Source organism: Echiichthys vipera (assembly GCF_963691815.1).
Source record: "Echiichthys vipera genome assembly, chromosome: 20".
NCBI classification, from domain to species: domain Eukaryota; kingdom Metazoa; phylum Chordata; class Actinopteri; order Perciformes; family Trachinidae; genus Echiichthys; species Echiichthys vipera.
The window spans coordinates 18412523-18428433 of record NC_139845.1 but is presented as its reverse complement, the minus strand read 5'-3'; the positions used below and the strand labels follow the sequence as shown (position 1 = coordinate 18428433).

Genomic DNA, 15911 nt, shown 5'->3' with positions numbered 1-15911 from the left:
AACCATTTATCGATCACTCTAACCATTTCAACTTACCCATAAACCTACTTCAAGTTAACTATTCCAACGTTTTATCCATTACAAATGTTTATCTATTAACCTACTTTAAGCCAACTATTTCAACCACATCTATTACTTTTTATTTCAAATGTATATCCAGTCGTTTCAGCTATTTCAATCGTTTATCCAGTACTTTTTGCAAATCATTTAAGGGTTTAATTTATTTTAACAATCTATTTCAATTGTTTATTCAGTACTTTTAGCCACCTGTTGAGACTGCTTACTTTTTAAGTTTTTTATCCACTCAATCTTGACAGGTGCTAAGCTGTAACAGCTCACTCAATGTGGGTTTCTTTATCCAAGTTAGTTGAGCTACTCTACAATATTTCAAATGTACCCGCTGGAAACTGCATAAGCACCTGATGAAACACACTGACAGTTGAAAATTTGATGAGGGGGAAAAAAATAAGGAAACAAGCATAAAACCAAAGCAAAATGTTCAGTGTTTTATTTAAAAACTATAAACAGTCACCAAAGTAAATAAAGCCAATCTCTAACAGACTGTTAGGTCTATGTATAGTCACACATCCTACTGACACCGCAGAAATGAGGATGGTTGGGTCGCCCCGGTCAGATGCTAATACGACAGGCAGTCATAAATGTTACACAACACACGGTAGAGAGGACAGTCTGAGGACGTGAGCCGGAATGTGGCATGGTATTAAGAATGAAAAAATAGTACAATAAAACTCCACACTATATTAAGATAGAAAAACGTAGTGAAGAAAATATCATACCTGCACGTAAAGCAAAGAACACAGGAGAAAACCTGTATAAAAACTCCATGTATTTAAACCAATTTACAAATACAAAAAAATTTTGGTACGCGCACTGTGCCGTACAATGACAAAACGCTTACAGTGGATATATGTTACTTGTGTGTGTGCGTTGAGAGGAGGGCGTGTGAGGGAAGAGGAAGGGAAGAGAATACCTTCAATATTTTTTTTCTTCTACAAAATGACATGAGATATATTATTCCATACTCTTTCAGCCAGCAAAATGAGTTCTACAAGGTATTATAATACAAAAAATGTCACAGTTCCACAAAAAACTGTTTTTACCCCCTCCCTAAGCTTTACAGCATCAGTACCTTTGCAGAATTATTTACAGGTTTTTAAGTACATTCATCCACTGCTGAGTATAGAATCACATTAGATACAAGTGACCAGGGATCATAAAAAAGCAAAAACAAAAACAAAAAAAAAAACATACTACTTTATTCAATTCTACCAAAGTAATGCTTCTATTACTCCACAGAGCAAGTTCTCCAGTGGCTGCATCGGCATGAAAGAGGATCTTCTTTATATATATTCACAACATATTTACAAGATTCTTTTTCATTAATTGTAATGGTATTCATTTCAATAATAAATAAGTGAAAATATATTGACTCAAGTAAGAAAACCAAGCTACCAAGTTTCTAAAGAAAAACAAATTTATCTGCGCCAGTTGCCAGCGGAGTCCTCGTCCACCCGACCCTGTGGGACACCTACAATTGCCCTGCCCCCCCCCAATCCTCCTCGCCAATCCGCACTCTTCAGTCGACCGCCACTCCTACTCACACATCGGTTCACGGGACGAAGAGAAGAAGAAAAATAACAAAAAAACTTAAACAAAATGTGCTCGTGTTTGGGGTTTTGTCGGTGGAGTCCCTCAGGGAAGCAGTCTTAAAGAGCTCCCTCTGGTGGGCAGCTGGTGGAAGACCCCGTGGCAGTTTTTTTTTTGTGTGGGGGTGTGTGGGGATGGAAAGGAGGGGGGTTGAACACAGGTTTTTCGAGGAAGGAGGTGAGGAATGAGAGGGGATTGGAGGGTATCAGGTGCGGCAGAAGGAGGGTCTTCGTTCCGGTTCCCGGCGGCCTCTATTCCCCCCCTGCAGACCTGCTACGGCTCAACGGTGGATCCTCCTCTCGTCTCAGGAGAAGGGTGGGGGAGAGGGGGTTGTAGAGCTTGCACTTTTCGGCGTTAAGCCTGGAGCGAGCGCGTCAGTTCATAAAGGCATTTGGCGAGCGTGGTGGAAACCTCCATGTTACTTAACGCGAGCACAGAGAGGTGCGTCTCATGCCTCTTTACCAACCTGAGAGACACGGGGAGGAAGAAAGACAAAACTAGAGTCAGTGTTCTGATACATTCCACAAACAAACGGATTAAACAGAAACACTGATACACTTAACTGTATAAAGCGATCCAGCAAAACAATAACCTGATGAATTATCTTTGATACAAACTCTGGAGCTTCTAAACTCCACAAAGGTGGTATTCATTGCAGGTATTGGATTTCATTATATTGTCAGGTGTTAAGTTTTGTCCATACTTGTCTAATTTTCATGACATCTTTCTGGTCACGGGACAAAGGAACAACATCAGCAAAAGCCAGAGTTTCACTCAACACTCCTCAACGCCAGAAGGACACTTACATGCGACCACAATCAGAGTGCTTGGCGATGTTCTTTAACGTTAAGGCAGCAGTTAGTCGTATGTGTTTGGTCACTGGTCCCTCTTTCTCATCCTAGGAGAAAAAACAGATAAATATATTCATGGGTTCCACTGTTGGAGAAGATTGAGGTTCAGAAGGAGTGGCAGTCCAAAACAGGCGCTCAGACATGTGGACAGGAAGACAAAGGCTGAATTTCCATTTTTCTAGTTGGAATAGTGATATCAGAACAAAATGTTATGACAGACTTTTGTCGAAAACAAGTATTCTTAAAGTTGCAAACGCCATAATTTGCAGAACGATGGGTGCTCTAAACCTGCAAAAAGTGTGAAATTGTATGTACAGGCTCATGGGAGTTTTCTAACATTTCATTTTTGTGCAAATTGCAGCCTAACAAAGAGCTTGAAATGACCAAATTCTTCCCCCGCAGCATTTCCAGTCTAACCTGAGCCTTTGTTGAACCATGACGTGACGCAAACAGTGGCCTTTCAAAAACTTAGAACAGCTTACGTCAACCATGGCCAACCAAGAGCTCTTATACAAAAGTGTGTGCGAGTCTCAAGGAAAATCTGGAAGAAATAAAGGGGATGGTCAGCCTTGTTCTACTCACGGTGAAGTCCCTGAAGACCAGGTTTCGAGAGCCTCTGCGAAGGGCCATGAGAGCTGCGCTCGGGTGATTCACGATTGCTTTTGGTGTCCGTGGTGTCTGAGTACTGCCTGCTGCTGGCGGGGTCCTTTATAAACACATCAAGCATACACACAACAGTGTCATCTGTCAAATCTGTGCATCAGTACACAGTTTAACACAAAAAATGTCATGTAGAATTTCTGATTTCCAAACTAATTTAGCAATTTCTTACAAACTCCCTCCTATCTAAAATCTGAACTACATTTAGTTTTAATGTCCGAACACTGGACCCAATGAAATCAATCAAGCATTAAAAAAAGAATAAAGTGTAGTTTCAGATGTCAATCACATATCAAGATTAATAAAGAAAGGTGTATGTACTGGGAAGAAGTGTGATTGGGACTTTGCGCCTGCTGCTCCTCTAGTTTGAGTCCAGCCAACAAAGCATCTCGAGAACAGTGCTTATCCTGGAAAAGAAAGAGTGGAAACTATTTAGATAAATCTTACACTTTTTCGTTGTTAAAAAGGTTATGTTGTTGTGGAAATGGTACTATGAAAAATGCAATAACAAACACAGAGATTCCCCATTTGACCAGTGGTCCACTAGCAGCCACAGAGAGAGAGGAAGGAGTCTCACCTGTAGATGTGTGATGAAGGACAGTCTCTGTCGGGGAAAGGAGTCACATCCCTCCCATTGACAGTGGCCTCCATATACACCTTTTCCACCATGTTTCGTTGCTGCGTGGTAAAACACCTGAGATGGCGTTTCAAACCACCTAGAAAAGAAACCACAACTAATCAGAAGAGGCTCCACAGTGGCTCGGCTGAGGGTGGTTATGAACGGCCTTTTCCGACACGTACCGTTTACAGGACTGCCACAGACACTTGAAGTTCTGCCCCGTTTTCCTGCTCTGCTCCGGTGGTGCTGCAGGGGTTTGCTGTGCTAAGAGGTGAGGGCTGTGGTTACCCCCTGGAGCAGGATGGGATACAGGGGGCGGGGTAACTGTAGGCTGTGGAACATAGGGAAAAACGCGTATTAATATAAAATAAATAGGGAAAAATGCGTATTAATATAAAATAAATGGAGACACAGTCAGGCGACGCGTCATTTTGTATAAAAGATATTCACCATTACGGACAGATCGAGGTCTGAACAGTTAATATGAAAGTCGAGACTTGGATAGAAAAATAAAAGGACTCTTTTAAAGAGAGAGTATAATATCCACCAGTTGCAACTGTAAAAAACTGTTGGCTGAGATGTAACCCAGGCCTGTCTATTGGCAGAAGTTGCTCTCTCAGCTGCTTTGCTATAGGAGGTGGGTATCGGTGAGAGCCACATGGTCTTAACTGGCCTCACCTTCTTAACCTCCAAACATTAAATCACAAGTGATACGCAAATATGTGCATATTTGCTGCAGTTAGGCTTTGGAAAGTGGTTTTCACTCATCAGTTTTTGCTCTTAGAACCACACTGTTTCGCAGATGAATTTGAATTACATAAATAAAAAGGTAAACATCTTCTGTTTAACACCATCAAGCTGAAAAAATCAGTTTTTTTACACTAGTTACCCTTCTGAGGATTTACACACAGCCTGCATCATTAACATTTATGCAGTAATAGACTAGTGCTGCAATCCAGATTATACTGTCAATTTAAATTAAAGCTGTGGCAGATTGTTGTTATGAAAAACATACTCACCCTGCATACTGTGGTGAACACGTGAGACAGTGTCTTAGTCAGCCCTAAGCCATATACTTTTCCTTCTAACTCCTTCTCATGCCAATTGGAAAGCAATCCCATCCATAACTGCACAACATTTGAAATCCCAAGTTATTGTCTGATTTAAGTCTGACACTAAAATATGACATCTAGAACATAATGGCCCTCATTTATCAAACGAACGTACGGCAGAAAAACGTGCGTACGACCATTTCCAAGCAATCTTCGGCATTTATCAATTTGGACGTGAGCGTGAGCTACGATCAAATCTCACGTCTGGTCTGATATCTTGTACGCACATTTGAGCCTGTGGATTTGCGATGCAGTAAAATCTGGCTGAAAATAATGAACAAACCTCAGCTGTCATTAAGCATAAGCAGTCACATATTAAGAACAGATCAAAACGGATTCTTAAAACAAATTAAAAATAAAAATTGTGGTTGGAGCGATTGATTGTACTCATGTGCGTCTGAAAGCACCATCCATGAATGATTACGCATTCATCAATCGCAAAAACTACCACTAGATAAATGTACAGGTGATGCGTGACGCCAAGCTATCGCTTTTAAACGTGGTGGCCAGGTGGCCCGGGGGAACACACATGATTCTTTTATATTTCAAAGGAGCTCGGCTCCAGCCCCCCGTGACCCCGACAGGGTCAAGTGGTTGAAGATGGATGGATGAATGAATGAATGTGTTGGCGCGCGGCTGCAGGAATGCGCACTGCAGAGCCAAAGTCATCTCCTCGGTAAGTGGCTACCATCGATATTGAATTATATCAAACAAGGTATGATTAACATCCTGGTATGGTCCTTCTAGGTGACAAAGGTTATCCTCTAACGAAATACCTAATAACCCGCTGGCAAACCCCGCTACAGAGCAGGAGCGCAGGTTCAACAGTGACATTTAATGACGATCGAATTCAGCCGCTGCATTTATCAAGGCTCGCTCATTCTTACGCTGAGATTGGTCAGATACGAATGTTTCATAAATCACACGTGGGTCCTTTCCTACGACCAATTCTGCGCTCAGATCTGCGCCCGTTTTCACGCAAGATTGACAAATGAGGGCCATTGTGCCCATTTAATTGAGTTCCATAACTTTTTTTTCAGAATAAATGACAGGCAGCTTTACTAGGATTCCAGTGTTCTACAGCATCTCACAGACATGAAATAAAAACTCTGAAGGATTGCCGTACTAACAAACAAAATTATTGCTTTTCTGTAATGGCCCTTCCTGACTTTTGTAGCTGTATTCTTCACAGCTTCTCTGCAGGTTTAACCTCATGTTGTTCCAGCCGAAGACATCAGCAAGTCATTAGACAGAGGGAGGCACTGGATGGAGAAACCAAAGAGCTGTTTCCTCTCTTTCTCAGTGAAAGGATCATAGCATCTTCAATCAAGTTACAATGTTCCCTACATAAAAGTTGGGTGCCAAATAATAACTGCATCTCAACTAATAAACTACAGCTTCCAGCTGCTTCAGCTAAACTGTTTTAGAACAGTGTGTAAAATGTCTAACATCGTTCAAGTTGTGTTGTTTAGACATGTATGAACAGAGAGAAAGTTTTCTCCTCCAGTCAAAAATGAATTGATTATAGCTGCCGACATTAACCGTCCTAAAAATTGCAAAGAGTATGTAACATTTTGAGTGAAAACATTTCTGGCTGGTTAACTGGCAACATTCCCCTCAGAAGATGCATTTTGGATTATGACAGGAAATAAAAGTTTTACATCATTAATAGGGGTGGGGGAATCCCAGAGTAACTCACGATGCGATCATGATATAGATGGTATCAAGATTCAGCGACACTGGATAGATTGCAAGACAATCATCTTCCATACATCACAATATCTGTGTTACTGAGGAGGGAAAATGGCCCCTAAAAAGGCAAAAAGCAACTCACTCATGTCCCATCATTCCACTGTCAAATAGCTATAAACTGGCGAAAGGCTGAAGGTCAGTTCTAAACAGTTCTGGGGCTAATTTTTTTTTAAACAAGGATACAACTGTGCCTGACTGAAAACTTTTCAACATCTGTAAATGAAGTTGACAGAAAACTAAAGAAAATAAATTAATGCCAAACATATTTGGTCTTGAGGAGCTGTAGTGTTTATTTGTGGGAACATTATATATTTACTGACAATGGACGATTTCACTGCTAACGTTCTCTCTGCTGTTTGCTGATACCCGTCAGCGAGCGCGTCCACAACGGGGAGAAGGCCTGGCATACGTTCTACAGTAGGAGATGCCTGTCTACTAGAATGTGAAGGGAACATATGTGTTCCAGTGGATGTAAATAAATCAGTTTGTTTGCATTGAAAACACCACAAGAAACACCAAAGGATACGTTGAACCCAAAAACGCAGTGGTAAAACAGACAAACATCGTAGCCACAGACAACATACATGACTTAGGTAATACAAACATTCGTCCCAGTGTATCTGTAACAGATATGCAAGACACATTGAGTGACAGTTGTGACATTAGGCCACACTACTAGAAGCCATTATAAATGTGGCTTACTGTGAGATTAACCCTAGAGTGACTCACCGTTGAGCCAGCTGCCAGTGTGGGCGAGCAGTTCCTCTGCTGAGCGGCGTTCTCTATTGCTACTTTGGCTACTGTGCTTGGGTCTGTTCCTGCTGGCACCGCCACCATGGTGGCACTGCTGCCGGCATTGTTGGGGTCGCTGATGGTGATGATCCGCACTCCTACTTTATTGGGGATCCCCGAGGACGCTGCCGCTGCAATGCGGTCCTCGTTCTCAGCTGGTCTCTTGAGACCTCGAGGCTCAGAAGCCACTCCGTTAGCGGGAGAGGCAGCGAGACTCTGGGAGGTAACAGTAAGAGTGGAGGGGAGGGGGGAATTGGGGAGCAGTTGCTGTCTAAGCACAGGCACAGCGTGGGCCGGCCCCAAAGGTCCATTGGTTAATTCCGAGGGAGGCCTGTTGCCTACTGCCTGGGGTCCGTTCGCCAGGCGCTCAGCCTGCTGGGCTTTGGCAGTGTCCTGCTGGGGTGGAGAAGGACTAGGAACAGAGGGTTCTGGCCCGTGACTCTTCTCAGAGGGGCCCACTTCCCCGTTCCCCAAGTACTGTTTGGAAGCAATGTGATTTGGAATGTTTTTGTTTAGGTTGCCACCACTGTCACCCCGTTCAAAGTCACACACCCCGTTGACTAGAGTCTTTTTGGGGTCGGGGGTACCCTCCAAAGGGGTGTTCATGCTGGGGGAGAGGGCCTGCTTCCCGTTTGCAGGATGACCCTCTGTAACCGGGCCATTGAGGGCCCCCTGGCTGTTCCCTGAGTGGTACGGAGGTAGATTAGAATCCATGCACTTCCGACCATTTAGCAGCTTGGCGCCTGCTGCAACATCGCCGTTACTGGTTTTGCCGTTTGAGTCTCCTTCTGCCAAAGAGGAGTTCTCCATCACCTCTATCTTTCTCTCATGGATGTGCAGCCCCGTGGCATCCTTGGCCTCCTCCTCCTTTTGACAAATTATCTTATCTCCTCTGAGGGGAGCTGGCAGTGGTGGTGGTGGTGGAGCTGCTGGGGCGTGGTGGGGCACTGCTGCAGCAGAGAATGGAGGAGGGGGAACTCCCGGAGCCACAGCACCCTGGCTGACAGCGGCAACAGCAGCAGTAGAGGTGGTGAAGCCAGTGTTGGGGACCACGGTGAATGTGACTTGTCCAGCTGCCGTGGGGCCCTGGATGATGGTAGCTGCCCCTGGGCTACTTGTGGAAATGAGCTGTCCTGGCAAGAGCTGGACCGTCTGGAGGGCTGGGGCAGGAAGCTGACCAGGAACCAGCTGGACATTGAGCGGCTGAGAAGAGGGATTCTGGGTACTGTAGCTTGTCTGGTAGATGACCTGTTGACTAGGAGCTATCGTGCTATTGGGAGGGGGCACCTGCGGAGCGGGTAGGATGAGCTTTCCACCCGGAGTAGAAGGCCCTCGCTTTGGAAGCAGTAGCTGTTTGATCAAGCTGGACTCAGTGGAGGTAGGCTGAGAAGGAGGAGCTTGGGAAATAATTTGGAGCTGTGGCTGCTGCTGTTGATGCTGCTGATGCTGCTGTTGTTGCTGCTGCTGATGCCGTTTCATGGATAGTGCGTGGCTGACAGTTTGATTGGACTGGACCTGGGTATTGGAGTGAGAAGCAGGAGGCGGGCAGGGGTTGGAAGCAGCTCCGGGCTGCCCTGCTATCTGGATAGTCTGGGCACCGGGAATGGCGGAGGGGTTGGCAAGAACGATCTGGTGTATGGCCGGGGTGTAGGCTGGGCTCTGCTGGGGGTTAGGACCGACTATTACGACGCTCTGCGTCTGCTGTTGAGGCTGCTGGTTGGGAGTGGCTATCGTGGCTGCTGGTCCACCTGACTGGTTTGGCGCTGGCTTGGGGGCGATGTTCTGAAATGTGACACGGGACCCCTGGGAATTAGGTACACCTGCGATACTCAACACCTGACCACCCCCAACCTGCATGGAGGAAGAGGGTGTGGATGTCACAGCAGCACACTGAGGCTCCACCTGGGGAGCTCCACCCTGAGGCCCAGGGTGCTGGGTGATGGGAGGGCACACACCTTGTACCCTGGCGGTGAGGATGTGGCCCTGCGGTACCTGCTGAAATAGCGTGATAGGTGTCCCTGTGGGGAGCATGGGGGAGTGCTGCTGAGCGACAGTGTTCTGGGGGCTGTGGTTCTGGGTGGCTGGGGCTGACGTCGGAATCTGGACCACCGGACCAGGCCGGATCTGTTGCTGCTGCAGTGCTGCCAGAGGATTTGTTGGTAACTGCGGAGACACCTGCGGAGACACCTGCAGGGGCACAGGGTGACGGGGAACAGTCGGGTGGTTTGCATGAGGAGGTTCCTGTGCAGTCAAGGCCATGGATGGGGCGGCACCAATGAGGCTGGGGCCCGGGACCCGGACAAACTGGGGTCCAAGACTGGGAGGCCCGAGAGGTAAGCCTGGTCACACATTAACACAAAAACACAGAAATGTTCAGATCCAAGATGGTACTTAAGATAATTCAACAAATTTTTCTTCATTTACACATTTTTGTAATCATTTTAATGTTCTTTAATGCATTTTAGATGCAGCAAATATTTCTCGCTAGCACAGCATCTTACAATGTCAACCTTCCAAGTATCACTCCTAAAAAATAGTGAATAAAAGAAGGTTAATTCTCCTAGTTCTACCTGGAAGCGGGGCCTGAGGGTCTCCATGAGCGTCGGGTCGGGCTGCTGGAGGTGTTGGAGGCTGCTGGTAGTACAGCTGAATGGGCAGGGGGATTGACCTGCGCCTCAGCCCTACCAGGAGAATTTGAACCTGACCGTTGGTCTTGGCCTCCTCTTGCCGCCGCATTGTGTGGTTGGGAAACACAGTCCTGTGACAGGAGAAAACACAGGTTCATCACAAAAGGAAACCTTTTCTGGTATCTTTCTGAAGGATCATCACTATCTCTTTTATGGGCCAAACAGCGATGCTTTTAGAGCTGCTCTACAAGGGCAAAGGGCAGTAACTGCTGTGTAGCAAACGGAGAAAACTATCTCAGTCAGGGCTCTGTGCAGGAGGAACATAAATGCATCAGACGGGGAACAAAACAAGGACTTACCGCAGACATTTGAGGAAGCCGGTGGAGTTCAAGATGTTGCTTCGTCCCATTTTACTGCACGTGGACAAGTACTCAGAGTACATTTCTGATCGAGACACTGAGCCCTCAGAGTTTGTCTCAAAGTGTGCGTTTAGCCTGTTGGGGAGACAAACCACAGACACAGTGGTGACTATGCAAGCAAATAAGAAACACACAAAATCCTACATTTATTTTCTCACAAAAGACAAAATTCACATCTATTAGATAAATTAATCTTACCACTGCAGTGTAAATTTTTCCCCGTCTAGTTCAACAATCCCAGGTGGTGGTTGAGTGGGCTGGACTTGGACCCTCGTTACTGAAAAGACAGGTTTAAAAAGGTTAATGCTGCTGTATAATTGATCGAAGAGAGTATGATGAATTTCTCCATTAATCCAATCAACTTCAGAGTTGTAGTAGTCCCCAGGTTGTCCACTAGATGTCAGCAAATTAATAAGTTTGCAGCCCCGTGGAGCACAAGAATGACACTGCCAAGGTTAGGTGGGTTTAGTTCGCACCAAGAGTCACCTGTTCATTCACTGGTGGTGCAGTGAGAGGCTGCTTTTACATCTGTGCTTGACTCCTTTGGCCCCGCCCACCATGATATAAACAGGTAAACAACTGAATGTACAAAGATCTTAAACTAAACAGGTGTTCATTTTGTTTATAATTGCTCAGTGCTTAAAATATTGAACTTTAATCTCTGTTTTTTTCCTCATAATAAATCCTATCATTAATATATATATTAATGGTAAGCAAGTATTTTACTCAGGACTGGGTACAAATCAAACCAGGCATGAAAATAACTTGCAGTGAAGGATGCAGCGCTGTGTGCCAATGGCAGCAGTTGACTAAACAGTTGTAAGTGAATCAGTTGTCAGCTGTCAGTGATTCTGCAGTTGACACTTAAACAAGATTTTACTGTTATAGCAGAAGCTTTGAGCAGATGTAAAACTAAATCACTCTTTGTCCCTCTCAGCCCAAAATATTCAGTTAAACAGTCCCTTGTTTGGCCATTCACGGTGTTTTGTTGCAGTGATTTAAATTAAATGACCAGTAAGAAGTCAAATTAAAGTTTAATCCTGGTGAAACTGCTCTGTAGTATTTTTGTTAAAGATTAAAATTTCATCTGGCTCACACATACACTTTATGATAGTTTATTTGCATCGCCATGCCCTTACCATGCTGGTGTCTGGGCAAAGTCTTTTTAACAGTTGCAGAGGCCTTTATGGTTTTATAAGACCTCAAATCTAGTTTCCCATGGCTTTAAAATAATACCTTCATGAAGATGCAGTATATTACAGATTTGTTTTTAAAAACAATCAAAAGCTTTGTTTATCCCCCTATGCCCAAGGTTTAAAGTTGACACCCTAATACAGGGTTTGTACGGCTTTGTAAAAGTAGAACTTCTGTATTCTTATTGAGTTGAGAAAAAGTATACCCAAAGGAAAGGACTGTCTGACAGAAAGGTAAAGGGTTGAAACGATTCTGAATAGAGCAGGCACTTACACTGATATAGTTTATCTTAGTTTGCCTTTTTACGTGGCTAAAATATGATTTTGCTGCAGCCCCCGTCAACAGCAGTACATAGCTTAGCTTCTGTGCCAGGACTCCTGCCTGCTTCTCCAAACTGGGAGCGAGCCGACCGTCATCTACTGTAGGTAATACACTGACCATGGATAAGTACCTCATACAGCCACACTTCAAAATACTCAAAAATGATGTTAATCCTGCTAAAATTTACCTTTGGTGGTTAAAATCAGCTAGCAACAATCACAATTTTCTAATCAAGGGGCACAGGTTTCACCCAACTCCCTTCAGCGGAGTGAGAGATTACGTGTGACGACCAGACACTCACCAGGCACCGCTGCTCCCTGCACGGCTGCAGGCACCTGCTCTACCAGCTGTGGTCGAACCTCAGCTGCCTGGTCAGCGCTGGCCTGATGCTCGATTAATCGCACCGCTGTTAGAGCGTCTGGTCCAAACGTATGAAGGTCGACCGATACTAGCCGCACTAAAAGGTCTGGGAGAAAGAAGAAAACACACAAGGATTAGCACTGAGGAGCATGGTCGAAACAAGCAGCCGCATTTAGCAAATCAAAGAAATGCTTCATTCCTGCAGTTAGAACGTGTACCCAGATCCTTTTTAAAGGTGGAACGATAGAAACATTGTCTTTTCAGTCAGTTAATCATGAATGGAAGGACTAGCGTAACAAAATTGGGCAGGCAGGCACTTTATCAAAACACCATTTATGCTGTGTGATGCCAGATTTCATGCCCTGGATTCACTGATCAAGTAGAATGAACCAAAGTTAAAAAAAGATCACTGCCATGGTATGTTTAAAACCAAAACAAACGCATTACAGTTGAGGATTCATACCTATGCTACGGTCGACGGAGGCGATCTTGCTGCAGGGAATCTCTCCGAGCTGGGCCAGCAGGTACAGCACCTCCAAAGAGGCCATGAGGAGCATGAGGTCAGGCAGGGTGAGGAGCATTATTACCTCCCTGTACGAGTCCTGGTCTACGTACTCACAGATAAGCACACCGTTATCCTCTGCCTTGCTGAGGTTGCCAAGGATCTCCATGGCTACAAAAGGGACACACACACACACATACACATTTAAATGAAGGTGCTTCAAACAGCACACTCACAGTAAGAAGTCATCATAATAGAGTGCTGCAGCAATTAGTCCTTAAATACGGAAATAAGCATTTTTTTTTCACTTTCGGTTCCCTCGTCTTTTTTGAACAGGTTTATGGTTAGATGCCTTAACATAGACATTACAAAATACATCAGTAAATACCACACTTGTGAATTCTGAAGCGTGTACGTGTGTTTAAAACAGCGTTTGCTAAAAAGCGGCTAAATGAGACTACAAACGTCATTATGCCGTACAAGCGAAATCAGTTGGAAGCTAGTGGTTAGCGTAGTTAAGTTCATAGCTCAACGTTAGCCTGACATTGCAAAAATCATAAATCTGGCATTCATTTTTAAGAAGATTATCTTGCGGAACAAAACATGGAAGTATCATAAGCTTTTGTTTGCCAAAGAGTTTATTGTCTGCAATAATCCGAATCGGGCCATTGGCTTTTTGTCGAGGGAACCAGGGTGATGCTAACTTCAGGTGGGCCTACAAAAATACATCATCCCTCAAACATTTTGTTGGCACGCGAGCACGCTCACCTCTCATTTTGAGGAACCTGTCCCTGGACATCAAACATTTGGTGATGGTGTGAAAGATCAGATGAGTCGTCCGAAAGTCAACAGGATCCAGCTGGAGCTACATACAACACAATCAGACAGTATTTATTCAACCGTCCAGCAGGTCAGCTTGCTAAATTGACACACGTTAGAATTTCCTTCTCAGATTTAACTTCTATGACAATGAGACTTGATCAAACAAAAGCATTACTTTTGACTATTTTCAAAAGCAGCAGGTTGGCTAAAGGCCAAAGCACAGTAATTCCATCATAATGTGAATGATTTGTGTTTTTGGTCAAAACATATAAGCAACCAGAAAGGTTGATCTAGTAGTATTTATAATATTTACATTAACAGATAATAAAGGCTTTGCAGTATCATATCTAAAGAATGTGTTAACTGCCCGAAACCCAAACCATCCAATTAATGGCATCAAAGGCTTAACTGATTGTATCAGGGACCTAATGCATACAGTTTCTAAAAATAGAAATGGGCTCATCTACATGCATCTTGTACCAATACATTTGATATTAAAATTCAAGCACTAGTAATGTATTCACTGTGACCTAATAGTCAGCCACTAGTACACTAACAGTCTCAATGTTGACCATTTCTACATTTCAGACTTTGATTCCACAAAAGACTAGAGTTGAATGTTTGTCTGCAACCGCTATAAAATGTGAAAATTCACCGTGGTCGAATAAATATGTAAAGGTTATTCTGAAAAAACAGACTGCTTGGAAGTGACCCCACACCATCTGGCAGACATAGACCTCATTTCTTAGGAAACTGTAACTACAGCTACAGCTGAGTGTGTATAAACAACACACTGCTCTGTCCCTAATGAACCGGACAGGAACTGGAACTGATCATTTATTCATTCATATGATTTTGGAAGAGGATATTGCAAGCTTGTAAGATAACTAACCACTGTGTATGTTTAGGAAATCAGAACATCTGATCTGCACATGCAGAAGCTCAGAGCAGATAAATACAGTTTATTCATGACACTTTTGCTCGTGTTTTTGGAAAGCCTGAAAAATCCTCCAAGCTCTTCAAATAGTGAGCTGCTTTTGCTACAGCCTAAAGCACATCACTCCAACACGTGGAGAAATACAAAGCCTGGCAGACCTGCTGTGTCTAGTTACTGTTGCTATGCTATGATTGGACAATCTCTGGACGGGGGAGGGGTTTAGTGAACGGTCAATTAAATCTGTTCAGACCACTGAAACATGTAATACACAGTTTACAAGGTTTTCCTTCAAATGAAACTGGTATCATACATGAACTGAATTGGCCTTTGTTAAGTTCTAATTCAGTCTGGGAGCAGAGAGGACAGCTAAAGACATTTACTGTGACAGCCACTACAACGATTGCTCTCATTGTTGATTCATCCATTAACTGATTAGTTGTTTGGTCTATAAATTGTCAGAAAATGGTTAAGAATATTTCTAAAATGTTCAGTTTACTGCCATCAAGGAGGAAAAAAAAAAACATTTACATTTACATTTAAGAAGCTGGAATCAAAGGATTTTAAATCGATTAATCCATGATCAAAATATTGTACATTTGAAAACAAATTTCCCTCAGACACTTTTGTAACCACATTACTGAACTATCCCAAATCCACATCATTGTTTTTTTTAACGTGGTGGCTCTCTTTGAAGCTTGTTATAGTTTGGCAAAATGTTTGGCTCTGAGTTTTAACTGAGCTCCCAATAGTAACTCCCGACTAACCTCGGCAGCCACGTTGCCCAACGTGTCAAGTCCAAGCTGTCGGAGTGAGATGAGGTTACAGTGGGCACAGAGCAAAAGGAAGCGCAGGCACGTTCGGTTGGCCGCCAGTAGCTTGACATTGGCCTCCTCGAAAGAGAGGTTCCGTAGGATAACGGCAATCTGCAGCACCCGCTGGGCCTCCATGTCACTGATACCAGAGTTCCGTGGCGGGTGGAAGAGGCTCTGCCAGCGCTCCTCACACGACGTACCATCTGAAAAGAGAACAGAGAAGAAACTCTTATCCATTTATTTTAGAGCAGGTGTAACATTTCTCCAGCTGGTGTCTGTTTCAATGCATGTGATCGTTCCTTTTACTTATGACGTTATTATTAGGGCTGGGACTTTAACGCATTAATTACAGAAAAAAAAGTAACGCAACAAAAGAAAGACCGCAATTAATCGCAATTTATTTTTGCACTCAGTGCGGAACGTTGCTCATTGCACGAGTTCACGCTCGGCCCGTAATACTGAC

The 15911-nt window shown here is 44.0% G+C and overlaps 1 protein-coding gene across 1 annotated transcript in view; it reads right to left on the bottom strand.

Annotated features, from left to right (window-relative positions):
- Window positions 1-550: 550 nt before the first annotated feature.
- The window catches only part of arid2 (AT-rich interactive domain 2), a 39022-nt gene continuing 23661 nt past the window's right edge, over window positions 551-15911 (bottom strand). The window contains exons 8-21 of the mRNA XM_083934716.1: window positions 15401-15651; window positions 13646-13742; window positions 12839-13048; window positions 12317-12481; window positions 10699-10777; window positions 10441-10575; window positions 10025-10212; window positions 7392-9793; window positions 3981-4129; window positions 3757-3895; window positions 3501-3586; window positions 3102-3225; window positions 2475-2566; window positions 551-2134 (exon numbers count right to left, since the gene is read on the bottom strand). Coding sequence (XP_083790842.1) covers window positions 2023-2134; window positions 2475-2566; window positions 3102-3225; window positions 3501-3586; window positions 3757-3895; window positions 3981-4129; window positions 7392-9793; window positions 10025-10212; window positions 10441-10575; window positions 10699-10777; window positions 12317-12481; window positions 12839-13048; window positions 13646-13742; window positions 15401-15651 — 4229 coding nt within the window. The 3' untranslated portion in view covers window positions 551-2022. The remainder of the gene's footprint in view (window positions 2135-2474; window positions 2567-3101; window positions 3226-3500; window positions 3587-3756; window positions 3896-3980; window positions 4130-7391; window positions 9794-10024; window positions 10213-10440; window positions 10576-10698; window positions 10778-12316; window positions 12482-12838; window positions 13049-13645; window positions 13743-15400; window positions 15652-15911) is intronic.